The sequence below is a fragment of the Columba livia genome, chromosome 7 (genome assembly GCF_036013475.1).
Source record: "Columba livia isolate bColLiv1 breed racing homer chromosome 7, bColLiv1.pat.W.v2, whole genome shotgun sequence".
Classification (NCBI taxonomy): Eukaryota; Metazoa; Chordata; class Aves; order Columbiformes; family Columbidae; genus Columba; species Columba livia.
In genome coordinates, this window is record NC_088608.1 from 15474446 (window position 1) to 15502181 (window position 27736).

The 27736-nt window shown below is 43.4% G+C and overlaps 2 protein-coding genes and 1 long non-coding RNA gene across 5 annotated transcripts in view; 2 read left to right on the forward strand and 1 right to left on the reverse strand.

The window, feature by feature from the left end:
• The first annotated feature begins 1 nt into the window (after position 1).
• TMEM169 (transmembrane protein 169) lies at positions 2-16505 on the forward strand. 3 transcript variants are annotated; one of them, XM_065070669.1, is made up of 4 exons: positions 2-140; positions 667-797; positions 10944-11378; positions 12876-13828. In XM_065070669.1, the coding sequence occupies exons 3-4, from the start codon at positions 11075-11077 to the stop codon at positions 13493-13495; spliced, it is 924 nt and encodes a 307-aa protein (XP_064926741.1). In that variant the 5' UTR covers positions 2-140; positions 667-797; positions 10944-11074; the 3' UTR covers positions 13496-13828. The 3 variants fall into 3 exon arrangements, with proteins under 3 accessions (XP_064926741.1, XP_005498629.2, XP_064926742.1); XM_065070670.1 differs by having other exon boundaries at positions 16-140; positions 698-797; XM_005498572.4 differs by lacking the exon at positions 667-797 and having other exon boundaries at positions 12876-16505.
• On the reverse strand, positions 12849-27482 carry LOC110360099 (uncharacterized). Its single transcript, XR_002415750.2, has 2 exons — positions 27325-27482; positions 12849-13542 (listed from the first exon to the last, which is right to left on the reverse strand). It is a non-coding gene; the product is annotated as an uncharacterized LOC110360099 (long non-coding RNA).
• XRCC5 (X-ray repair cross complementing 5) overlaps positions 27374-27736 on the forward strand; it is a 50947-nt gene continuing 50584 nt past the window's right edge. The window contains exon 1 of the mRNA XM_065070660.1: positions 27374-27644. Coding sequence (XP_064926732.1) covers positions 27438-27644 — 207 coding nt within the window. The 5' untranslated portion in view covers positions 27374-27437. The remainder of the gene's footprint in view (positions 27645-27736) is intronic.

Sequence of the window (27736 nt, forward strand, 5' to 3'; positions counted from 1 at the left end):
GCAGCCCCGCCCGCGCCGGGGCTCAGCGCCGGAATCGGCGAGCAGGCGGCGGGACTGGCAGCGGTGCCGGGGCCTCGGCCGGGTCATCCCGCAGTCCTGCGGCGTGGCATAGCGCGGCACCGGGCGCCCGCGGGGGGCAGGTAAGGGGGGCGGTTACCCATGCCCGGGTCCGGCGCCGGGGAGGGATCGGTTCCTCAGGCAGCGTCCTGCTGCCTCGGGGTCGCCCCTGCCCGCGGGAGCCTCGCAGCAAACCCACCATCCGCGGTTTCGTCTGCCGTGAAGGGAGGGGGTTGAATATTTTTCTGTACCGTTTCGGGTCACCTTCCCCAGCGGCGCGGGGAGATGCCCTCGGGAGCGCGGGCGCGGAGCCCCAGCCCGGAGAAGCCGGTGTGATGCTGTGGAGGTGGCACGAACGGCACAGGCAGCTGCCGGTGCTGTCCTGCCGCGGGCCCGCGGGCGGAGGGTCCTCGCCCCTGACGGGCACTCTGTCGGGAAGAGGCCGTGAGGGCTGCGGTGTCCCTAACGTAGCCTTTTAGTGCCAAAATGCCCTTATGATGTTTTTTGTTTTTGTTTTTTTTTCTCTTAAAATGCCCATCAGTAACCTCAGTATTAATTACTCAGTTGACACAGAGGAAAGGCAACGTTATTTTCCTTTCTATCCCACAGTGAAGTGACAGAGCATCATTGTCGATTGCAGGTGATTTTAACCAGTGCTGATGTGCCCAAGAGCGTGTGTGCATGTTCAGTATCTTTCCAGGCATCTCCTCTGTCCTTTTCAATAGAAGAGATGTTTGAAGGTACATCTCCATTTTGCCCTGTTATTTTCACCCTAGGGGAGATGGCTAATTTGAGAAGAGACGGAGAATTTTTTTTAAAAGACACATATAAGTAAAGTGGGAGAACTGTCGAGTCTGTTTTGGTTTTCTCATTTGTTAAATGGATTTGTTTACTTGTCCCTGAACATGTTCTAAGGTTTAATACTTTAAATCAGAGACAACTGTAAGATAGCATCTTCATCCTGAAATGCAGTGTGTTTCAAAGGAAGCTGTCTGCCCTAGCTTTAAGTGTAGGGAAGGGGAGGCACGGAGAAGTTAACGATGTGTCCAGACTCATTCAACAAAGGGTGACAAGAAAGGAATAGACTTCTGCATGGTGACTTAGGCCAGTGAGGCAACTGTTAGGCAAAGTTGCCTTCTGGGTGGGTTAATGTTTGCAGAATACTTAAATATTTTAAAGCACAGTATTACTTTCTGGAGGCAAAACGTGAATCACTGTGGGTGACAATGCAAGATTTTTTTTTTTCCCCTTTAATTATATTTCACAATCTGGAGACTCCACAGATCCCCATTAACTGTCTCTGGCTGCCCTACATATTTAGGCGGGCTGTATCAGAGCGACCATTAATTAATCCCAGGGAGAAGCACTCATCTGTGCTAGTGAACTAGATCTTCATATTCCAACCTGCCTGCCATCCCAACTGAGCCACAAGCCACAAAGGAAAATCCGGTGGGCCTTCCTGCTCATATGACTTGGCTGTTTTCAATGTTCTTCCTGGCGAGCATTATCAAATGATTTTTATTCCTATTAGAATAAATCACTTGGGTTTTGGCATTTCTCAATAGCCATAGAAATGCTATAAATAAGGGACTGAACACATGAGTTAAGGTTCTGTGAGTGATGGGTGGGAGGAGAAAGGGGAAGGGCATAAAGACTGGAGAGTAAGGAGGTGAGAAAAGGAGACATCCATTCCTTGGCATTCAATGGAGGGTCACCCCTTCTGGTACAAAACCTTTCTACAAAGAACAGAGCTGAAATAACCAACGCTCACAGATGTTTTCAGTGAGGCAGTGGCTTCTATTCACTGTTGTGTGGATTGCCTTTGAACCAAGGATTCAAAGTGTACCTTTGTATGAATCAATTTTACTCCAGTGGTTGAAATTCAAAATTATTTAAGCTGAAAAGAAGAAAATCTTATTAACTGAAATCAGTTTTAATCTTCTCCTACAGTTGTACTTCCTTATTCACAAAGGAATGTTCATTTTCTTTTATTGGGAGCATTAAAACATGTTGGTCTGTTAATACATGCAGCAGCCATAGTGGTAAATTCAGTGAGCAGAAGGCTCTCCTTACATATTTATGTTATTCTCTAAACTTAATGTTCAGATTCTTAATTTTTATATAGTAGGAAATAGTGCCTGATTAGACAGCTGATTTATTTATTTAGTATGTGTTGGCTTGCATTTAGAAGAAAATAAATCTGCATTTAAAGCCTTGGAGTCTTCATTTTTTGAAGTTAAAAACCATCTGTATTTTTTTCCTTGGTATCTCTATCACTTAAAATATGAACCATTCAAAAATCAAAATAACACATTTAGGAAAAAGAATTAATCAGTAGGTTTTTTTAGTTGTCAGCTCCTTCAGGGCTGTATGATTAGCATGTCATTCTTCAACATATAGTTTTTTATTTATAGACTGAAGAGGCAAAAACTAGATTTCCTGTTTTTACAGCTCCCAAATTGTGTCTTGGCTTTGAATGAACTAGTTCAATTTGTTGAGATGAACAGGAAATTCTGTGTTTTCAAAAAAGGCTACTTTTGTCAAAAGCCGGTTTTGTGCTTTGCCAGCCTGTGGCTCAGCTATTCAGCTGATGACACCTGCCAGTCCGGTATGCTGTTGTGCTTTAAAAATCCTCACAGTGCTATGTACTGCCTTTATAATTCCTTATCGCCTGCTGTCCTTCAGGGGCTCTCTGCCCTCCCATGGCTTGTAATCCACATTGGCAAGTGGGAAGGTCTCAGAGCTGTTGAATACCAACCTGATGTGAGAAAACAGCTCCAAACAGGAGAGAAACCTGCGTGGGATCCAAACTCTGGGAGAGGAATCCCTGGGGCCAGCAGTCTCACAAGGCAGTGAGAGCAGAGGAGATTTAATGAAAAGCATCTCAGTGCCAGAAATAAAACTTTAAGGGCAGACAATTTCTGTCAGAGGGTTTCTGCTAGTTAGCCCTTAGAAAGAATGAGTCTTGCACTCCAGCAGGCTCTGCTTTCCCAGAACCCCACTCTTATGGATGCTCCAGGTTCACATCCTTCTTCTCTTGGGATACCAAGTTGCATGAAGTGTAACAACTCTAATTTCTTCCCCCCCATACCTATTAAAAGAAATGCCAGGAGTGAGCCAAAACCAGATGAAAACTGGTATGAGTTTCTGTTTTTTTACCTCTCTGGACCTTCCTGTGGGATTACACAAAATACCTTTTTGGAAATCCCTGCTACTTTCACTTCCTGTCTGTGCATTCTCTCCTGTGGCTGTTTTTACTTTCGTCATCTCTCACCAGCAAGTGAGAGCCTTTCTGTTTCCTTACTTTTGTCATGTCAGGACACCTCCTGGTCAGCTCCAGCTGGTGGGCAGGCTCTTGATTCATGTCTTTAGGGACTTCCCCTCCGGAAAGGTACTTTACTTGCAGTGGTATCTCAGGGGATTTCAGACTAATTAGGAGATAATCAGGATTTTACAACCTTTCAACATTATCCCTAGGAACTTCACGCCAGTAATTAAAAACATACCGGAGATACTGAAGATGGAGAATCCACTCAATGCAGAGTTTGTAGTGGTACAAGATGTAGAATATCAGCATCAAACACTTTGAAACTGGTACACAGGCAGGTTTTCTAAATAATCACACACCCTGCTAATACTATAGTAATGATCCTGATGCATTCACTTGTCTGCAATTGAAAGACCTGCATTTTTAATACCCTGGCATCATGGATCTGTATCTGCACTTGTATCCAGTTGAGAGTCCCCTGAGCCAACTAATTCCTGCTGCTGGAGATACTGTCTAAATATCTTAGATTATATTTACTGTGCAATGCATTAAGCAACCCTGAATCACTCCCAAGGGAATCTTCCAGTTCTCTCTCTGTGCATTTTGGCTCTTCGGCAATTCCTGGGCTGTAGCTGGGTGTAATGCGGAGAAAGCTCCAATCTGAAGCCCCCAGATATCTTGCCCAAATAAAAACTGTAGCATGTAGTTTGGTGTCAATATTTTTCAGATAATCCTTTCCAGACTGGATTTACAATTTATAGGTTTTTCCATTGGGCTGCACAGCTGCAGCTTCTTGCTCTCTATTTGCAGGTATTTCTGTGTGATCTCTCCTCATTTTGTCTGAGCAAAGCACTTGGGTGCTTGATCATGCCAGCACAGAGCAGGGCAGGAAAGGAGACTGAGATGGTCAGGGATCTTATGATTAGGAAAGGAGGGAAAAAAATGCCTGAGGTGCTAACAGAAATCCTAGTTTTTAGTTATGGTCAGGCAGGAGTCCAGCATGCATGAAAACTTCCTGGCAAAGAGCACTGCATGATTCCCACAGAAAAGGATTTGGAGGTCTTGCAGTCTTTCGCTGCAATAACTACCTGCCAGCCAGGTCTCTAGCTAGCTTGGACTGGGCTGTCTTACCTCAGCACAAGTGCTTCTCACCCACCACTCGTGCTTCATGGCTCTGCGTTCTTCAGACTTAGCAACTCCCAGTGTTTCCACTTGCATATGTGTGTGGATATACGCTGTGTAGCAGGAGTTTTCTCTGCACTCTGGGAAGGGAGGTGAGAGGTTTAAAACTCTGTTTTCATGTACTACATGCTTGCTCTGTTGTTGCTTTTTTCTGGACAACTGCTTGGATGCTTAGAGGAAGCGCAACACTCGTTTGATGTGTGGAGCAAGCTTCTAGTGCATCTTCCAATGCTGTTTAATATAAAGGCTTCAAATTGAGGTTGGATCAGGTCTTATACCAATAAAAACAGATGCTACACCTGATCCCAGCTTAAGGGCCCTGCTGTGGAAGCAGGATGCTGGGCCTGAGTTGGTGGGAGCCACTTGGTTCAGTTGTTCCTATGGTAATTTGTAATCCAACAGTGACCTGGTGAGTGGGTTTGGAATTAAAATGGGCACCTGCTGTTTCAAGGCGCAGGATGCACTGCTTTGGCAAATGCAGAAGTGAGGGGTAAAGCAGGGGAAAAGAGAAAGCATGACTCCACTTTATCATTGAGGTTTTGTTCCTACAGTATTTAGGGACATATGTTAAGTTTATTCAAGATTCTTATCTAAACCACTTAGATTACTTTGAGGATTTAAAACCAACCTCCATTTCCAAGTCATTCTTATTTTAAAGCCTTGGTTCTCTCTAAAAGCTAATGTGCATGTGCCATTCACTGACATTTTTAGCATAGTATAATAAACATGAAGAAACAGTCCTCATCCCTGTGGAGGCAGTGGGAAGCTTTGAGTCCTTTGTTTCAAGTTTTATTTCTAGAAGTCTGGACAAAGAAGTGGGGCCACAATGGAGAGACAGCACTTCAGACTTTCATTCTAAAAAAAAAAATAGTACAGTTTGCAGATTTTGAAAAAAGTTGGCATGCAAGAAAATTGATTAGGCATTTCATTTAATATCAAATAAAAATGCACAGCTGTTCTTGTATGCTGTTTTCCAGCCTTGAGTAATACTGATCTACACAGCAGTTATTATTCTGTGACATTTGGAAAAGTTATGGAACAGCAGAATAAAATAAAAAGAACTGATTCATAAACCAGATACTCTGTAAAATGTCCTTGACTTTTAAAAAAATCCCTTGAAAATGTCATCCAGAAAAAATTTAGTGATAATACTTGGGAACGCCTTTCTTCGCTACTTGTTTTTTTGTTTTCACTATATCTATAGAGTACTGTCAGCATTTGGGTGTCTCATGGAAGGATGGTGGGGAGAGCAAGGGGCCTGAGCTGCCCAGCAGGGCACCAGGAGCCAGCGAGCCCTTAATCCATGCCCAAGCAAGCCTAGCCTTGCTGTAGGTGCAGCGTTGATGGTGGTTAACCTGCCCTGGCCAGTGCAGGTCCGACTCATCCTGCCCATGGGACTGGTCCAGAAGCTGCTCAGCATTGTTAGTGTGGGCCAGACAGGCAGGAGCCGTGTGCCAGTGATGCATCACAAGAACTGGGCAAGCTTGGGTCTGTTGGCGCTTGCCTGCAGAGATTGTGTTGCTTGCCCACTCCTCCCTCTGCTTTTAGCACCCTTTGCTGCTGAGGGGAAGGCATGAGGCAGGGGGCTCCATTAGCAAACACCAATAGTGTTTTTTGGTGGCATGAGTCATCTCACTGCATTGTCCGCTCTGCTCTGGTGCCATCATTTGCTTTTGGCAGTCCAGCCTGAGCTCTGCTCCTGCTCCTGCTCAGATGCACCCCCAGAGCACAGTTGTTTTTCTTGTCTCTCTCCAGAAAACATTTTGAAGCTTGTGGAATAAGCAGAGAGGGAAACACGGGTGTGATCTATGAGTTTTGCTGTTTGCTTTTTCCTGCTGGGATGGCATAGGCGGACGTTTCTCTTTGCGCCTCTTGTTATACAGAAACTCAATGTAGCCGCGTAATGGGCCACTGCCACAAAGGGTAGTTTTCCTCTCCTTCCTTAGATGTTATTTCCTCTAGGGGTAGCTGCATGGTCCTAAAAATAACATTTTATTTTCTTTTAAAATGCAAAAGAGTTATTTTCAGTGAGATAAATCCCCCTGTCAAGCTCACCACAAGCTGCAGAGACGCTAGTACTGATAGGGACAGGCTGTCTTTGCCTCGTCTTCTAACATGTCATTCATCACATCCTTGAGTATTTGCTAGATTCAAGTAACTGTGTAGTCTAGTTTGAGCTAGTTTCAGCAGGGTATGGTGAGGATGCATATGTGAAAGATTATGTGGAGTTGTTTAGGTATTTAAAACAGATCCAAAGCTGTTGAGGGAGCCCTACAGTTTCATCCTCTACCAATGTAAGTTCTGAATTAAATATGCTTTTTTACACAGATCTTGCCACGTGTTTTTGTAGGTTCTGGGGCTGCATGTCCTTCATCAGACCAGTGTGTTTTATCCTAACATGATTGACTGGTGACAGATACGTCCTGAACAGCTGGATGCATCTGATACCGTCTATTTTTCATGTGTATGATCTGCCAGCAGATAACCTCTTTAAAAATACTAGGAATTGGAAATAATCCTTTGGGTAACATGCATCCTCAGAAACACACACATGCACGAAACCAGCGGTGGGGTTGGGTGGAGGAGGGACTGGGGATGGGAAAGCTATTGAGTAAATGGAGCAGGCAAAGAAGGATCTGTGGGCAGGGAACTCTCTCTCCAGGTATGTCTCTGGGGTAAATTTCCCCTTGTCTCTTCCCCATCCTGGGCAACTCTCAGTGCTTCTAAAGCACAGGTTGTTTTTTGTTTCTGCAGATAACGCCTACATGATGTGAGTGAAGACACAGTGCCAGTTCTTCTTGCGTGTTGTACATTTTATAGGGCTATAAAAATAAAAATTTATGCTCCTCACTGCTTACCATCTACATTTTTTCCTCTCATATCTGTTCTGAGCAGCCATAAAAAGGTTACTTGTGCTGTAACAGGGATTTAAGATCAAGGATTTTATTATCTTGCGGGAAGCCTCTTCCTACCTGTCTGCATTCAAACTGGATAATTTCTCTTCTGTTAGCAGCAGGATCAAGCCCTGAAAACCAATGGAAGAAAACTTCATTTGACCTAAATGGTGCAAGACCAAGTTTTTAGGCTCCTGTTTTGTGTGTAAAAGACTAATACTGTCATGGGAAGCATAAGCAGCAGTAGCTTTCCTGCATAGTAACAGAAGACTCTGCTTCTAAAAATTCCTCTACAGTGTTTTTACAGAGCTGCCTCCCCAGGGTTCTCCATCTGTTTTCACACAGAAGTTAATAACAAATTGTTTGGATAATAAACTGTTCCCTGCTATCTCTGAAATGTGACCATTTCTTTTTCTTCCCTCCTGTGGACAATTACTAGGTTCCTGTCTGCCCCTGTGCTCCCACATTGGAGACATCACTAATATTAGATGCATAGCAGTTGTCATGCTTCAGCTCCACAGCAAAGCTTCTAAGGGGTTAAGATCTCGGTGTATGGCCAAAAGAGTTGATGCTGTGGACAGCTGTGCAGTGCTGAGGGCTGGCCTTGTTTTTACAGGATGTAAAGAAAAGGGAGAGAGAAAAAATAAGCTTTGTGGACACTACTGTGATTTCTGCAAGAGCCCATGTTTTGTTTGCAACTAGAGAGAAAATATTCCCAGGAAAAACAGGACTGGAGCATGATCCTGGATGATTCACCTGCATCCCTGGGGGATGTGGGGCTGATGGTGGTGTTTCGAATTGCTGTGTTCAGAAGGTGTGTACCAGGTGGCAGAAGGTATCCCAGCTGCTCCATTAGCCAAAACAGATGAGAAAAGAATGAACGTGTACTGTGAAAACAGGCTTAAGATCAGGAGGGATCTCTGTGATTTTTCAGTCTGATTGCTCCCTAATAGAAGCCAGAGGCCTTCTCCACATTAACACCTTTTCTGATCAAGTACTGGTCACCAAACTGCTGCCAAGATACCGAGTCCAGATTTGGAAGTTTCCAGTGATGGGACAACTCTCCACAGCCCTCCATGATGTACATCAAGTGATACCTACCCACTTGGTTAAAACACCCACCTAACGTCTGCCCTGTACTTGTATCTTTCAGCTTTTATCTTACTGCATCCCCCTCCTCCACTGGAAACAGAGATCTTCTGCATCATGTTTTTGTTTCTGATGTAGACAGACTGACATCAGATTTTACCTCCTTGTACTTTAAACAGAATAACCCGGACTCCTTCATTTCCTTATCCCAAGGGCTCTGACCCAGCCACAGTAACGGCGTTTCATAGGGGCTTGTCCCCCATTGCCCATTCCATCCTCTCAGCTCAGGAGCATGAGAAGAAGAAACTGAGCTGCCACCACTTGATAACCCTGTTTTTGAGGTGTTTCTTTGTAGTCTTGGAGGTAACTCACAGTGCAATAGCTCCCGTAGTGGGAATGGAGATGTCAAACAAAGCAAAATAATTCATCAGTATCTTCTGGTTATTAATCAGCATCCTGCCTGTCCAGTGAGCACAAGCACTGGACGTGGGTTTCCAGCAGCGATCCTGTCAGTGCCAGATTCAAAAGTAACATCATCTCGCTCCTCCTTGCATGGTCAAGGTTGAGAGAGTCCTGTAGGCTTTGGCATTATACTGAGAACTGACATAAGCTTATCATCTGCTGTGGGTTTAACCAAGTTCACAGCTGGAGAAACTAAGAAAAAAAAGACCAACCACAAATCTTTGACTGTAACTTTGTGTTATTTTTAGATGCTACTGGCAAGTCATCCCATTTTCAAGGCAGTAGGGACTGAGCGTGGAACTACAGCCAGGAACTTTAGGAATATAATCCCAAATCAACTTTTGTGTATCCACACTTCTAGTAGATCATCCCAGCAGCCATGCTTGTGGCTTCTCTCTGGCTCCAGGCCTGCTTTCTTTTCACCACCTCTGGGAGGGGAATCTCACTGTTGTCTCAGGTGCTCATTGGGCTCAATAAAGTGATTTTAGGATTTCATAGATGCAAAATATGAAGTTTTATTGTTGATCCTCACAGAAAAATGTTAGAGCGTATTATACCTCCTGGATGAATTTACTACAACGAGTGAGTTTATTCTAAATAATAATATGAATGTTTGAGTTCTTTAAAGCCACATACAGACAACTGGCCACAGTCTTAGCTGTTAAAGTGGTAACATTGAAATTTATGTGTGTGTATGTAAATGTGTGAGGCATAAATAGTTGATCTAAAGTTCTGCAACAAATTTCAAAACAAACCAGCAAAATACTCTATTTGTGGAAAGACCAGAACCATATTGCCCAATCTAAAAATGCTCAACTTTTTTCTAGCATCTGTTCAAGAATAACAATTTCCCCAGCATTGTGTGGGCTATAAATTATGATAACATTATTTCTTAGTTTTCTGCTAAAGAGATGACTCAGATACTAGGCTGAAGCTTAAGTATTGGTCATGTGCATTCTTTATAATGTTAATGTAAAAATGTTAAATGTTAATGTAACAGAGCTCTTCAGAGCTGTTAAAACATTATTCAGTGTTTTCAGATTTGTACCTAAATACTTCATGAATACTTGGCACAATCAGTTTCTTAAGTGCTATGAAATCTGAGAACCATTAATCCTGCGTCTTCCACATTCATGGAACAGGATTTGTCTGCCCCAATGTGTGTATAATTATATGGTTTTTCCTTAGGCACCTTTCCCATAGATAACAGTGTCACTTGATATTGCTGTTAATTTTGCTTGAATGAGGAGTGAAAAACTGAGCCCTTATATTTGTCACAAATTTTGGTGAAGATTTGGGTTGTTTTCCCTGCACAATCAGAAGACTTTGCTGTGGTTTCCAATTCCCTCCCAAGTGAAGTCATCTTAATAGTAATTTTGCTTTAATTCACTGTATATACTATATTTCTAAGGTTTGACAGCATTACATAATGCTAAATTGGTAAGATTTGAAACATTGTTCATTTCCACATCATTTGATTACTTTTTGTAACATCCTTGCAATAGTAAATCAGAAGGCCCTCAAAATGAGAAAGGCCGGCACCAATCGGGCTGTTGTAACTGCAGGATGAGCGCAGTGTTCCTCCTGCAGTTGCCTCTGATCCAGCCAGCCCCTTAAATCAGGCAACTTATTTTTCTTGTATGGTTTCATTTCTTCATTCTCACACATGTGGGCCAAAACTATTGTTTTCTGTTTGTTTCCAGCATTGCAGAGGAATGTTAAAATCACCCAGTAAGCCATGCTTGTTTAATCTCTTCTTATAATGTTAATACTCTTTCCTTTTCTAGTAGCTTTGCTTTATTATATTTAAAATTGGAACCTGAGAATTAGGATTAGGTGATATACAAAACATGTATGTATGTAGTAAAACTGATGTTCAAGACAGTAGTAAGGATCTTCACATGACATTTAAACCAGTTGGAAGTAACTGTAGGAAAATTCTGGCAATTTTGTGTGCTTGGTAACAAAAAGACACTTCTCTCTTATTTTAGGCTGGGAATGGAGTGCGTAGTTTGGATGTCAGCAGTGGGACATCTTACCAAAACAAAGCATCCACGGGACTGTTGTCTAATCAATGACTTGTAAGTGCAGGAGCTATTAGATTGGAAAAAAGTGCTAAAAGATGCCAAGTGAGGTGCTTGAGAGCAGCAGTGGGATGGAGGAGACCGTACAGAAAGAGAGCAAGTCTGGAGGCCAGAGCCCTCACCGTGGCTCCCTGAGAAGGGCTGTGGCAACCGCTGTCACCTTTGACGGGGAAGCCACTATGGACCGGAGGAAAAAGAAGAAGAAAGAGTCCCGTCCCGAGTCAATAATAGTGTATCGGTCAGAGAATGAGAATAAGGTGGAGGAAGAACAAGCAGATGAAGAAGGAGGGGAGAGGAGCTCTGAAGAAGGCTCTAAGTTCCTGGGTCAGTCCATGGCAGATGGTATGTATTCCTGGGAACACCCACTTTCTGTAAACATATTTTTGATGCCACTGTGCACTGAGATCAAATGGAAGTGATTGTGGGACCAACCCTTTCTAAGACTGCAGGCAAGGACAACTTGAGTTCATACATGAAAACACACTGATAAAAAGCATCAAAGGCTGTTTTGGGCTGTCTCCTGCAGTTCTTTGCAGAGGTTGGTTGTTGCCACACTCTTGGTTTTAAATGTATGTGCTGGTTCGAGTTGATTGAGAAAAATGCTGAACATGTTTTAAGCCAGTGATGCTATGATCAATTCCCCTGTCCATGTCTTAAACAACTGCCAGTTCAGTGAAAGGATGGAAGCAGATGGATTTAGTGGCTTTACCTGTGATAGGGAGTTTTACTTATTATCTAGGATTTGCTGTTGCCTTCTGTTTGCATATTCTCAGCACAGCTTCCTCTTTAAGAGTGATTATTTGGCAAGGTCATTGTGGGGCATCTTGGAGACACTTTCACTTCTGATGTCTGCCCTGGATAACCTTGCAGGGAAGATGTGTGGGAGGCAGGTGCGATGGCTAATCCTCTTGTGGTCAATGGTGCATGCTGAGTGGGGCTTAAATGTGAATGAATTCTCCTGGTCCATCAGCCGCACTGGATTCCCCCATGATCCCAACTCCTACTCTCATGGCTTATCTGCTGCCTTCTTATTTTTGTGGGCCACTTCAAACTGCTCAGCCTCCTTTTAAGAGCTTCTGAAGACCTCCTTCCAAGCTAGTCAGAATTAAAACCAGGAGAAAGTATATTTTAGCCTCATAGAAGAGTTAATGGCCAGTACCACACCAGGGACCATGCTAAACCAATGTCACTTGGAAGGTAAGGCAGCCTGTTTGTGACTTTAACACACATACCAAGACTTTCCTATTTTGTGCCTTTGTTGATCCCTTAAAATGCAAATATAATTACATGAGAGTTTGTAAGGATTTTCTAAACTTTGAAAATTAATTTGGATTGTGACACAGTGCAACTTTTAAGTGAAATATTAGCTATTCAAGCATAACTCCATGCGTGAATATGTTTATTCCAGAACAAGAGCCTTAGTCATATTTATCTAATTCACCCCAAGCGTCCATGCTGTTCTGGAATAAATCTATGAGGGTACCTGACAAAATAGGCATACCTTTTTTTATGCACTTACTCTGTCTATTCTCTTTCTCATCTACTCCTGCAGCACTTTCCCTTCACATATTGGCCCCAGTGCAGATGCTGGAGTCTTCTCCCATGTTATTTCTGTCACCTGGAATTCCTGTCTTCATCCTGATTAGCTCCTCTTTCATTTTGTTCTGTGATAATCTTTATACTGCATTGCTTTTTGTGTTCCATCTTTTTTTTTTTTTTTTTAATTTAACTATAACTCTATATGCAGTATCTAATTGTCTTTGGGGTCATTGGTGATTTAAACAAAATACTTTGTACAGAAAATAAAACTGATATAGATGAGTTTGTCTGTATTCATAGGTGTCTGGAACATGCCTTTAGACAGCCGATATGTCACCTTGACTGGAACAATCACCAGGGGAAAGAAAAAGGGTCAGATGGTGGACATCCATGTCACATTAACGGACAAAGAGCTGCAAGAACTGGCTAAGTCAAAGGAACCGCCTAAAGAGGATGTACCCGAGAAGAAGAAATGTGATGTTGGGCTGGACAGAGGACCCCACATCATCCTCTGGACCATCATCTGCCTCCCCGTAATTTTTGTAGTGTCCTTTGTGGTTTCATTCTACTATGGAACCATTACATGGTACAACATCTTCTTGGTGTACAATGAAGAGAGGACCTTCTGGCACAAAATCACGTTTTGTCCTTTTTTGATCATCTTCTACCCAATTATAATTATGGTTGTGTCTTTTTCCTTAGGCCTGTACTCAGCTGTGGCCCAGGTAGCATGGTCCTTTGGGTACTGGTGGCGTGCTGTCAGGGATATGGAGAAGGGCTTCTGTGGCTGGCTCTGCAGCAAGCTGGGTTTGGAAGATTGTTCTCCGTACAGCATTGTCGAGCTGCTAGATTCTGACAATATCTCAGGTAGTCTCTCTGGCAAGAGTTCTGCACAGGGGGTTGAGACCTCGGCAGTCTGAGCTTTTGTCCTGGATGACTATTTTGGTCATATGAGAGTGGTTTTCACCTAGAAAATAACACACAGATTTTTTTTTATATATATATATATATATATTTAAACGCAAACTTAATGAGTAAAATATTAGGCTGGGAGTGCTCTTTAAATGTCACAGAATGCAAGTGTGCTAGATTCACATGGTCTGGGTGGGGAGGTGCATGGCTCTCCAAGGATTTGTCATCTGTTTTAGCTAATTACAACTTCTGGGAATGATGAGAAAATCCCAGTCTGTGGGGCTTTGTCTGTTTGTGGGGTAGCAGAGATATATGCTGAAAAGTCCACTTCTGTAAAGTTAGACTTCACTTTTACAGAATGGGGCATAACAGTGATCTGTCAACTCGGTGAAAAGAAGTCTCTGTTTGGGGGATGACCTTCAGGAGCTAGGAAATCATTCAGAGGTAAAGGCTAAATTGCAAAATGTGATTTTTCTGCAGTTTTCCTAGAAAGGGTCCATTTCCAGGCCTTCTGACAAGTGCAGCAAACCTTCCAGGTAGGCTAGCCACTTAGACACTGTCAGAATTTGAAAAACAGACCACCACAATAGTTGTGTCCAGCCTTTCACTGGGAGAGGGCAGCACAGCCTCTGACAAAGACACATGAGCTCTACGCTGACTTTAAATGCACCCATCACATGATGGAAGAGTAGGGCTTGCTCTGTAATGTCACCAAGCACCCTCAGGAGACTGGAGGTGCACAAATAGGTGCTTAGGACACACCTGCATTTGGTCTCTTGACAGCTGCTTAGAAGCAGTGGGCTATGGGAGTGGTATGCAGTGTGCAGTGCCAACAGTTGCACTGTAGGGAAGAAACATCTGCTCTGAGGAAAGGCGATCAGTTGGCATGGCACTGCAAGGCAAGTGTGGACTGCCAGCACCTTTATTTAGGGAAGTGGAAGGTGCTTGGGATGGGAAGGTCTCACTGAAATGGCCATTCTGTTTTTCAAGTAGCTCTTATGGAAGAGCTGCTGGACCTTCCCTTTCAGAACAGGGGTGTCCCTGCACCTGTCTGTTACTGCCAGTGCAAACTGCATTAGTGCCTCAGCTCTGGAAATCTGCATCCCCCACACACTTCCTGGTTAATTATATGGAAAAGCAATGGATTATACATGCTCCTCCCCTCATTTTCATAATTGTTTTCCCTCCTTTTGAGACTTTGCATGGCATCTTAGTGGGCTTCCAGACCAGAGGTGTCCACCAGAGCCTGGAGAAATTTTAAATGTCTCTTTAAAAAATGACTAGCAGAAAAGTTTTTTTTTCTTGATTGGCTGTTGGGGTTTTGGCCTGAGGAGGACATGAGACAAATAAAAGAGAGGTATAACGGACTCTAATGGTAACTGAGTTACACATCTGAAACATGATTAATTTTCTGAATGCTCTAGTTCAGCTGGTGCTGCTAGAAAGTCTGGCTCAGCCCCAACCCAGAGGAGCCCATCATTTGCATGCATGTAGGTAGGTAATAGGTAGCGTGCAGTCAGGCTGCAGAGACACTCGTCTGTGTGTTTCACTTCCTCAGTCTCCCTACCAGAGGGGGAGCTGCTCTAGTTTTAGGATGGTAAAGAGAAGCATTCAGAAGCTGGATTTCACAGGAACTAGTGCTTTGTGTTGCATTTCAAGGATAGGGTCAAGACTACACTGACTGGCTGTCCTGATTAGGACATCTGGAAACCTGTGATGTATAAGCAGTCCGTCTGATTGATGCTCTAGGCCTGACACTGAGAAATAAGTTAAGTTCCTGCTGTTAAGTCCCTGGGTCCATCTCCTTCTGGGAAGTCCAGCCAAAGCAGCCTCTTAGTGCTGGCTTGAGGACTAACAGTGTGAACAGCACACAAGCCACATATCAAGAGCAGGCTTGGCCCTACACTTTACAGGTACAGGTGCAGCCAGGCTGTGTTGGCTGCTTCCTGATGCACAGCTTTCAGTTTTTACTGGTGAAGTCTTTAAAGAAAATGACCAACTTCCACATTAAAAAAAAAAAAAAAGACCCCAACCTGTGAGGCAATGGCAGGTAATTCAGTGGGGTTCAAAGAGACTGACATATGCCTGGGACCCGTTCAAGCAGTGGAATGTGTTTCACAGGGCTGTTTCAATCAGGGAGCTTGACATGCCTCTGAATTCATAGAGAAGCTGAGGATAAGTCATGCCAGTGCTGGCAGTCTGTACTGAGCCAGTGCAACCACTCTGCTTAATACTCCTTCACGTGGAAATCACAGGCTTCCACATGGCTGGAGGGTGGGAAAAGCAATGCTTAACAAGCATCAATGGGAAGGCTGGCCTGCTGGCAAGTGTTCTCGTGCTTTGCCTAGAGGGACACTGCTGGCGTGAAAGGAGTGGATTGTGTATCTTGGCCCCAGCATGAGGCAAACAAGTGGGTTTGGGGGAAGGACGGCTGGCAAGTGTGCATTGCTGGAGAGGGAGAAAACCCAATTCAGCTGTCACTGCCAAAGAGCAGCTGTTCAAGGCTAGACGAAAGGCTGGGGTCAGCAACACAAAGAGCCTTCAGCTTACAGAGGCCTTGAGTGCTAAACACAAGCTCATTACAGAATACAGCCCTGTGAAATGTCTGCTGAACTGCAGGATTTGCTTTCAGGATTGCAAGCAGCCTGCCAGCATGGAGACAAACCTAAATCTGTGCCTCTTACTGCTATATAGACACAAAGGAGCATCAGAGAAGTCATGCTACCCTCTCTCTGCCATGGCAGCTACGCTTCTGGTTTGGATTCCACCTTTCTGGGGATACACTGGAATATCGTATGTTTCCTACTTCTTTATGCTTAACCAACCTTGACTCTGTTCCTGCCGAAGTCAGGGTGTTCTGCCATTGATTTTGGTGGGGGCTAGTGCAAGCTTGGGGCTAGTTCTGGTGCTATTTGTAAAAGTTTTATTCAAACTTTTCTCAAAACAACTCTGGATAGCTTTCTCTCTTGCCTGTTGTCCCCCAGAGTCGTTTGCCTGCTGCAAAATATATAATCATAATCACTTGTTGTAACAGAAGAAAGCACAAATTTTTGTCTTGGTCTACCCTTGCTTTCAGAAACTCACAAGTAATTTCTGCATATGTGCCACTGTCAAAGTGCAGGGAATTAGAGTTATTCTGATTATTGAGTGTGTTTCTGACTGCTTCAGTCTGGAAGGATTTTTTTTAAGCTAAGATAGTGTGTGTTTGCTGATTGTTGTTTTTAATTGCATTCCCTTTTCCCATCCTTGCTGGCCTGGGTGGAGAATAAAGATATATGTGGCTTTAGAAGAGTGTTGCTCTCATGCTTCTGCTTGACTTTGTGTTAAAAACAGAATGGTGGATGGACACAGTCATTCTATGCTCATAATTGATTACAAATCACTATCTTTGAAGACCCACTTTAAAGTGTGTCTGAAATGGGTGTCAGTTTTACCTCTTGTTAACCTGTGTGTATCCAGAACTGCCATAGCTCTGGACTCTGGGTTCTTCTATGTTTTTACTTCACAGCACAAGAATGAAAACTTCTTGATTTAATTTCACTTGTTGAGTATCTGCTTGGTTTTAGCCCCAAGGACCTGTAGGGAGGGACACGCTTCCATACCAAAATAGGAAGTACATTGAACTCTACAAATATGGTCTGCGTGTCTCTGACTTGGAGCTGCTATTTACAGCTGTGCTGGGAGGATTTCTTACCACCCCTAAGAATTCCAGACATGTCTCTATTATGATAAGTCAAAGGACAATCCACCAATGCAGTTCTTGAGGTGTCTAAATATTAACTGGCACCCTTGATGCTCTCCCACACAGTCTTACTACAGTCCTACCCTCCTGCTAGCACAAGGCAAAAAATTGACTTTTTTTTTCTTCTAAGAAGGAGATGTGGATCTTTGGAAAAACCAAATGAAATTCCTAGCTGAGAGCTAGCACAGCTTCAGTGTAACAGCTCTTTGAGCCAAAAGGCTACCTGCAGGTCATTTCCTCAAACTATTGGTGCCACATCCAACGCAGCAGGTGGAGCTACCAGGAAGGGGCTCTTGCCTGCTGCAAACATTGCCAGGGGAACAGGATTCCGCATGTGGGAGATGTACATGTGGGACTTCCCACCTCCAGTGAGGAAGCTGGTGAAGGACACTTGGCTTCCTGGATGTGGCAGGGTGGGATGGAGGTAGGGGGCCCAGAGAATTAGGTTATTAGTCTTTACAGTTCTCATCTTTGAGGTACAAGGTGATAATTTTATAAGATAATGGTTAGCAGTGGGAGAGACTCCTATTGAAGACCTTTACACCAGGCAAAACACACCTGTATGACTGCATCATGTGTTTCCACCAGGGGTAGGGAAGGTGCTAATTCTGCCTGGTGACTTACACATCCCAGTTTCTTTGAGAACTGACAGATTTGTTGATGTGGAGGCAGTTAGCTTAATGTGGATTCATTTCTGAGTAGATTTGTCCTTCTAAATCTATTCCCTGGATGGGAATGGGAACTCACAAGAGAGAAGCGAATACAGACCTTTTCCAAATACTGCTATCCAAAAAAGGACTTTTCAATTAATTTGGTGAATTAGAAGGGACATCATGTCTGCTTGCCTTAAGTACTAAAGCATGATTTCTCTTCTAACAGGCAGCCACTTAATGATGAGGGAGGGCTTGTGGTTGTGTGTTTGATAACAGGGTAAATTGCCATGGGGTTCAAAAAGCCCCCTAAGCATCCTTTCACATAAATGGGTGAAATGTGGCTGCATTTGAACGGGCAGCTCAGGGAAAGAGGCTTGAGGGGCTCTCATGGATCTCCTCTGGTTACCCAGCTCCTTTAACTTTTAGTCTCCCTAATTTCTTGTCATTACACAGTAGCTGAAGTCTGTCAGAATGCATTAAAATACAGAGAACACTTGAGCCAGGCCAACAATGCATTTGTGCCTGTGTTAAAAAAATGCCCTTGCTTTTAGTGAGCTAAAACATAAAACCTTCCCCACCAAAACAGAGCAGCTAAAATCTGTTGTGCTTTGCATCCACTGAAATCAGGTATGCCATGGATGAATGTGACCTGGAGCCCTCTAAGATACAAAATTTCTGCTCAGATGCGATCTCTCTGTCTTAGGGCTTCTTTTTCCAACCATTTCTTTAAGCTGGAAATTTAACTTCACAAGATTAAAAAAGATAACTAGAGAATTTGATAGTATGTTCTACCTGGCAAACAAGATACAAGCCCACCTCCCAGCAACCTGTTCCCTCAGGGCTTCATTTATTGCAAGTTCCTCCATCAGAAATGTATATTAGGGCTAATATATTTCAAGATACCTTTGTCTTCATATGCATGCCAAATTCTTTCTGCTCCTACAGTGATACTGCAAGTTAATAAATTATTTCTACTACAAAATAACAGTAAACTGGCTTATTGTGATATAACACAATGTATGTCAATATATTCTAGCCTGGCTATCTGAATCACCTGCAGTTGCAATCATAACAACCCCAAATATCATAAGTAAACTGAGCGGCTTTTCTAGCATCAATGCTGGGCATGAATCCAACAGTTCCTGGGGTAGCTGCCCTAAGGAGAGCACTCCATTTATTCAGTCTTTCTTCCTAAAATACGTTACTTGCCCTAATCTATGGAAGTGTCACCTTCTAATGTCTTTTGCTAAGACGTATTTAAATGTATTTCTAGCGAGCTGCCCTTATAATTACAGGCAATTACTAGAATATCCTTCCATCATAATGGAGATTTTCCTTAACATTTTAACCATGTAAAAGTTACACACAGAATTAATAAACACAAGCAATTTTAACCTTCATTAATTTATTCAAATGAGCTCCCTTGTGACTTCAGAAACGAGCAGAAATAATTCGTACTATCTGCATGTAGTAAAAAAAAAGCAGTTAAATGTTTAACACAGTAAGCAGTATCATCCCAGGGCACATGTAGTGTGACATCTCCCTTCTCACCAAATGTGTTGGTAGAGCTACCTTTAGCGACTCAGAGCAGGTAATAATACCGACTCCTCTGCAATGCCATTACACCCGCTGAAGAGATGAACTCTAGTATTGAAACAGACTCTGAGGCAAGAGTTTCATGTGGTGGTGGACTTCACCCAGCCCCATCATTACAGAAGGATTGCTCAGAGGCTCCAATTCCACCCTAAAATCAAGCATCTTTTGATGGCTAAATTTGACATTTATTTTAACAGAAGGTTAAAAAAATCTGAATGTCTGCTTTGTCTAGTACAAAAAAAACTGCAGAAATAAGCAGTTGTCATCTTGATGACTCCATTCCCTCCAAGGAATTCCTGCAAAAAATAACTGACAGGAAAAACGTGCAATTATTCTTCCACTGCCTCTACATCTGACACTGACACATATCTGCTAGTATCACGGATTAGCATCAATTTACACAAATAAAACCCAAACTTAATCCCTCCTCCTTTCCTCTCAAATAGCAGCTCCCTTCTTCACACTGCTGCTTTGTCCTCCCAAGCTGTACAAGCTGGGAACTCACAATCATTAAAGGCCTTAAAACGTGACATTCCATCCTCCATATTTGCAATGCTCCATTTTTAAAGTGCATTAAGGCTGATATTTCTCCAAATATCCAAACTTCCATCCTTTCAATCTGCTTTCAGGTGCAGGCAAATAAATAGGGGTTTAAAATGGGATCTTCTCTCCCAGCTCGGAAAGAGCCTTGTTTCGGAGCTGAAGACTCTCCCCATCCCCTCCTGCTGGCTGGCTGGCTGGATAAGGAACAAATCCCTGTGCTACAGGGCTTAAACTGGACCATTAGCCAGCGTGTGTGCGTGCATACATGCATGATGCTGGTGGGGGAAGGAAGAAACGTGGAGGATACTAAAGGCTTATCCTCGTGTATCCACAAAGCAAATCCTTCACTCAGTGAGTTACCCCAGCTAGCCTGTCCAGAACAACTCTGCTGCAGGAAGGTGCTTTCTAGAGATGCTGAAAACACAGCTGGATTGCTAACGGCTGCAAATGAAGACTTACTGCACAGAGAAAGGTGAGATAAAGACTCTGAAATCAGGAGAACGTGGAGAACAAAATGGATGAGATTCTGCTTCTGCAATAACACAATCTGAAACAGCAGCAGCCAATACAAGACTTGTGGGAAAAATGTTGTCTTGCTGTGTCCTATAATGCAGCCTGTGTTTTCCCCCAGTTTCTAAGGTGGTGTTTCATTTTATTGGCACCTAGTGTGTATTTATAATTTCTTCCTAAAACACCGGCTTTAACATTTTTCAAATACTATTTGATTCTATTTTGCTGGGCTGTTGCTTTCCCCAAAGTAAGAACATCTGACATGAACTCCCTGGTTCTCCCCAGGAACCCAGGTGCTCTGAAGTTCAATCACACCAAACTATTTCTATTAATTTTAAAGAAAATCAGACCCTACACTGCTGATAGTCCTCTAAAATGTAATAAATATATCATATGTTGTAATGGATTTAACAACTAATTCAGAAAAGTCTGCCAGAGTTATCTCAAGAGTAAAAACACGTCAGGCTTCCAGTCACTTAGCAGGGGGAAATATTTCAGCTCTTGTGATACCAGGCTGAGCGGGTCTCGCATCGCCTCTTTCAGAAATCCTTTGGCTAATCCATGGATTTAGAACTCATGAGAACATCACCCTAAGCAGAAGCCCAGCTTAATAGATTTCAGGTGTAGGAAGAAATTATAGATCTACCTTCCAAAAAAATTACAATGTAAAAATATTTTTTAAAAACATGGGGGGGAAGGGTGTTACTGTCTGATTTCTGCCACACCTGTAGGCAGAAATTCCTCTGCAGTTTGGTGATGCTTTCTGGGTGCACAGTACCTAATTCTGCAGGCTCCAGCGCTTCCTTTGCCTAGGAGACTGGGATCATGTTGCCCTCCAGTGGCTGAATTGAAAATCAGGGGAAAAAGCCCACTGCGGAATTTTTTTTCTGCCTTAGAAATGCATTTTCGTGCCGCGAAAGCGCTATGGCGAATACTAAGAAGTTACACTATGCCAATTTTTAATATATTAATAGAAAAGTAATCCTTCCCTGTTCCTCACAGGTATGCAAACTGAAGCAATCTTCAGTCACAGGTGTTCACGCTATTTTTCTCTGGCTTGCCAGGCTTGTATAGCAGGGGCATGGGAAAGTATTTAATGAGAAGCCTATCCAGCATTTTGGTTTGCCCTTACATTTCAAAGTGTGGCTGAAACTCGTTTGCACAGATCGTGCAAAACCATCTCTCAATAATACATACCACTGTCACATGTAAGTACTCTACATAAATACTTTTTCTTTTTTCCCCCTGCAATTGTATGTGACATAAATGCTGATAAACTTGTATGGCAACAAAGGCACAAGGATTTTAAAAGCTACAAATGCCTATGAAGTCTCAGTGCCCCTCTGAGATGCCTTGCAGCTGATTTTTTTAAACATTTAACATAGTGAGGCATTTTCTGTGTTGAAAGTGAAGCTCCTTTCATGAACACCTGTGAATGCTCAGCACTTAGGCAGATCCAGCTGCATCTCAAACTGAGCACTAAGCAAATGTAACTCACATAACCAGTGCCTGCTGGTGAGTGACTTGGGTTCAAGTGATCTGTAAATCAGAACACAGGCAACCTGTTGGACAAAACCAGATAACTAAATGACATTTTAAGAATTAAATTATCATAATAATAAGAATTTCCTTTTTCAGTCTATATCTCCCAGTTTTTGTAACACATGAGGCAAAAGTCTTACGACTCCTCTGGTGCACAACCCTGATTTTATCTCAATATGTATTTAAAGAGGCTATGACAGGACAAAAAAAGTACCTGCTCCTGTAGTTGAGTCTGTTTCATAATATACAGACACAAAGTACTTGGTTAAGGTTGTAGAAGAAACTTTAAAGCCAGAATTCCCTCACATCTTGGAGCTGAACATTTGCACCTTTCACGTTCTCTTTACTTCTTAAAGAAAACATGTTGAAGAAGTAAAATTAAATTCTATTATATAGATTTCTCCTGATAGTTACATGGGTTTCAGCTGGGCTAAAACCTTTGAACCCACAGCATATGCTTCTGCCTTTTGAGCTAATTAAATAACTGACAGCTGTGGAAGCCTGTCCGTTTACAAAGGTCACCTGCAGCAAAAAGTGATGCAAGGTAAAACAGGAACAGCCAAGAGTGTGCTTAAACAGTGGAGATGTTTTCAAATCAGCTGAGTCAAGCGAATTTAATTCAAGGCAAATATAAAACTGGCTAAAATGGTCTCAGGAAAAATAATGATTTTCCTTGAAAGCATCAGTGATGTTACAAATATAATATCTACTTGTAAAAGGGGATGGGGGAGTGCAAAGATGGTAGGGAGTTAAGTACTACTTATGTTTCAGTTACTAGAAACTAGCAACACAAATTATTAAATCATTTATAAGTACTTATAAGATAATAAGTAAAAGAAAAAGTAAGGGTTTTTTTTTAAAAAAAGAACAAATTATGTCAAATCAATCTTTTTTTGTGAGAGAGAAGCAGGCTTTTCAGATAGCCTTATTAAAATCACGGTAAATGATTTCTTTGATGCTGTTTCGAGTGAGATTCTCAAAAGCAGGCTTGGAAACTGTTGCATATTTTGATGTACGACAAAATAACTGCAAAAGCAGCTGGAATGTTATATACAGAGCTGTGTCTAATGGTTACTCCCAGAGGCAGCCATCTCAGGCTAAGCATGACTTAGCTGGAGAAAAAAATGTGCCTATGAAAACTGGAAATGACACCAAACTGAGAGGGATGGCAAGTACAGTGGCTGAGAAGATCAGAAATTTAAAAAGGTCACTGCAAGTTTCATAAATGTTCTGAAACAAACAAAACCACACACACAAAACAAACAACCAAAAACTTAAAAAACTAAAAAAAAAAAAAAGGACACCATTTCCTAGGTAAATGTACCATTCTGTTCATTGGAAATGATGATCATCAGGTGGAAGAACTACTGGATGGGTAGTAATTCTGCAGGATGGTACGTGCACGCTACAGAAGAGTGTGGTTCTCAACGTGAGCCATGATAGTGTGATAAAGGTAAATTGGGAAAAAAGGTTGTAAACACAGTTGGCTTGTGACTTTGTGCTCTCTGGACCTAATAAGGCCTTTGCGGGTGTATTACAGCCAGTGGAAGTTTTTTTTCTGCCTGGGAAATGTTTGTTAACCAGATAGTCTGGAGAAGAGAAACAGACTGGTCAGAGGGAAACAGGAGGTTGTAAATCAGCAGCTGGAGTTGGGGCTGTGAAGCGGAAAAGCAACAGTGATGGTGTCTTTTGGAAGCAGAACTATGACCTGTAAGAGCTTCATGCAGAAGAATTTGCGGAGCCATTTCAGAAGCGTTCCCTGTCTCCTCTGCCGTGTTGTGAGATCATGAGTTGTAGGTGAGCTGCTTTGAAGTAGTTTATGTATCAGCTGTGATCCACCCATTTGCCACAGTTTGGGAGCCCCTGGGCTAGAATGTGCCGGGTAGGACCCACTCCAAGTCAATATACTTTCATAACTCATTAGTTCTCCTTACTATGTTTTTCTTCTGTGTTTTCAAGCAAGGTTGGATGGTGTGGCATAATCCTTCCTATTTAGCTTTCTAGTTTTTCTACCACAATAATTTCCTTATGTTTCTTAGTAGACTCATTTTCTTCTATTGCATGAACTAAACAAAAAATGGACAGAGAAGGCAGACCAACAGATGGGAGCTGTTAAATCCCCGGAAGAATTTTTTTACTATTATTTTTCAGCACAAGCTCTGGGGACTTAGAGATGATCCTCAATGTCAAAGCCCAGTTTTGCTTTAAAGAATGAAACCCATGTTTGAGTTCTTTTCCCTGCAGGTGTGTTCCACAGAAGCAACTAAGCAAAGACCATGTATTAGGTTTGTACCTCTTGGGAAGGACCATCAGGAATCACTAAACAGACATAATAAATACCAGTGCTGGTCTGTACCACAGTTTTGGCATGTGCTTGCAAGCAGGTGTTTAGAAAGACCTCTTGGGAGAAGACAACTGTGTACACACACCTCATGAAGCCCAATGCAGGAAGATGCAACAGGCATTCCCAAGTTCTGCTTTGCTTCAGATGCCAATTACCTGTCTACATTGCCTTTCAGCCTGCTGCCAAGTTTGTACCTGTAGAAATACAAAGCTGATTGGTGCCACAGTGTCCTTGCCATGCTTCACTGATCTCTGTAGGAAATTCAGTTCATAATTCCTCATGTTGCAGTTAGTGTCCACTTCTACATATGAACCCAGGCGAAGAATGGGTAATGATTGCAAAGCTAATTCTTCTGTGGAAAGTTCTGCTTTGTGCATCTATTTCAACAAAACTACTGGGCTAGATCCCAGATGGCTATGTTATTCCTCTTTCCACAGGCACTTATCCAAAGTTTTATCCTGTGGGCAATTGCTTCAAGAGGGAGAAAAGCCAATTCATCTTTCTGCTTCTACGTCAAAGCCATTCATGTTTGGTCAGAGCTGCCGTAAGCAGCTGGGTCCCAGCTGCATCTCTCTGGATAACACATTCCTTCCTGTCACAAAACAGGGAAGCCATTTTCTGTGCTGCCTTGTAAAAGCATTGAGTGAAGTTAAACACAAGGCAGGCCCCTAACTGGCACTTCCCAAGTGCACGCTTACTTAATCCAGGCTTAGCTTTCTGGGTGAAGAAATGTAACCAAAAAAAGGAGAAAGCAGAGCAATGAGTGAGAACCTCACTGAGACTAAGGTCTGACTCTGTTGCAAACGAGATTACAGCTGATCACCCTGAATGCTGAGTCCTGAGAGACATCATGTATTTATTATTTATACCCTGAGACTGACATTCTGTAAAATGGAAATGGACAATTAATCACAAGCATCTTTTGGCAAGTGTTTACAAGCAAAGATCTTCAAGACTTAATCCAGGCTAAGAAAGCCCCAGTGCCCCCAGATGGAGTTTGTTATGCAGATCTGATGATTGCCTATAAGGAAGCTCCGTGCAGAATTGAAAAGGAAATGGGGATTCAAGTTTGTTTCAGAAAGGATTAGCCAGTTTTCCTTCAAATGGTGGAAATTGCTCTGAGGAAATCTGGCAGCGTGAAGGTGCGAACAGGGAAAGTTTGGGTTTATTGTTTATTCTGCTAAGAGAGTGATAAGACCCTGTTTATGCCAGACTGAGAGGTAATGGATTGGAAAATTACAGATGGAGTTTCATGGCTACAGGTGTCATTAGGCTTTGTAAGGGAATAGGGTGCTGTAGCTGGGCTGGGCACACCAACCTTTCTGCAAAGCAGAGGTTCCTAGTATGTACCCCAATTACATTTCTCTGGGTGATGTTTACAATTACTGCTCTAGCTATGAGAGTTTGGACCAAAGCCTGGGATTCAGCTTTTGTGTCAGATCTTGGATTCAAAGTGGACTATGAAGTGTTTTGTGTCAGTATTTTATGTCAGCTGTCAGGGCTGGGGTTTTACTTCCCAGCCCTAGCATAAAAGTAAAATATTGACTGATTACAGTGCCTGGCAAAATGCTTTTCTGATGGCCTGTGAAAAGCTATTGTTGATGAAGTTGATCAATTCTTCTCTCTCAGTTCTTCCCATTTATGTGTGTGTGTTTGCACATGTCTTGCATTATGTGTAGGCTGCAAGCTATGTTAGAAATCAGTTGGGGTGAGGGACTGCCTGATTGCTAGCCCAAAGGGGGGCTTTTGGTCTTGTAGTGAGCACTCCCAGGGACTAACACAACATCAGGAATAATAATAATATTAAGCAGACCTGATTTCCTTGGCTGATTAATCTGAAATCTCTGTAGAGATGTTAAGGAAGACATTGAACAGCTTTTTCTTGCAGTTTCTGGGGTTTTTTTCTTTCTACAGATTTCCCATAAAATGTTTGTCACGTCACCAAGCTGCTCTGTTCTTTTGATATGCAAAGTGCTTTGAAGAGCGAGTCCCTCAATTATCAATATTCCCAAAGCATGGTGATGTAGTAAGGAGGGAAAGGGGATTTTTGTCTTCAGATACCAATATAAAAAGGAAATGCTTGTGTTTGCAGGGTCAGCCTCCCAGAACAAGGTTTTTGAAGTGTTCATGTGATATTTACTCCTTTGTAGCTATACTAATATCACCACTTTGCACTCTGAGAATAATTATAGATAATAATGTGGGGTTTGAGATACAGTGAGAACAGAAAGAACACTGGTAATGATATTCTCAAACAGTGCAGGGAAGGTAAGGCAGAACAAGAAGTACTCAATATTTATGATGAAATATTTGCCATTCTCTATACATTTTTGCTGTTGATTTAATGTGCAATGGGTGCCCAGATACAGATGATATCTCATGAATTATAGAATCAGCAGGCTTCAGTTCCATCACAGAGCCTGGATGCAATTTGGTTGAGAAATCCTCTCTGTTGTTAATGTTGGGAGAAAGCTAGTATTGTGCCACTAAATATATAAATACACCATGTCCCACTGGTGATCCATGAGCAGAATATGATTTATCAGACAGTTCCATTCAGCCCAAAGCCCTGGCCGGGCGAAGGGGAACGAACGGCTCCCTCAGCAGACGTGTCCTGTGGGACTCCCGGGTGCTGGGAGGACACCGGGGAGCCCTGCGGGGCGGGGGCTGATGGGGCTCGGCAGGAGACAAGAGGCCTCCCTGGCGCTGCCGCTGCCGCTCCTCAGGGAACCAGCCCCCCAGACCAGGCCTGTCCTTGGCTATGCGCCGCACGCCGTCTGACCAACCCCGCAGATCCAGCCATGCCTGCGAGACGCGGCTTTTTGCAGGGAGCTGCTGTGACGATTTGAGGAGAAAGACGAGGGGGTACCTCACACCGCCCTTCCCTCTCACCCGGCCGGGCCGTACCTGGCACAGCTGTCCCGCACCGCCCTCGGTACTAGGCGAGGCAGTGCCACTCCCGCTTCGCCGCCGCAGAGGCGGTCGGAGACCTGTCCCCGCCCCACTGCTGGGGCCCGGGGATGGGGCAGAGGCGGTCGGGGACCTGTTCCCTCCCCACTGCTGGGGCCCGGGGATGGGGCAGAGCCGGGACGAGCCCAACTCCCGCCCGCCGCTGGGTGGCGCTGCCCGCCCCGCGGAACGTGAGGCGCCGCCACCTTGTTCCCGGCCGGAGCGCTGAGCAAAACGCACCGCGTCCTGAAACCGGCGCGATGGCGCGCAGCGGCAAGGTGAGGGTCTGCCCGTACCCCGGCTCCTCCCGCACTGCGGGCTTCGTGCGACGGGAACGTGCCTCAAGGCTGCGGGGTAGTGGAGCGAGCGC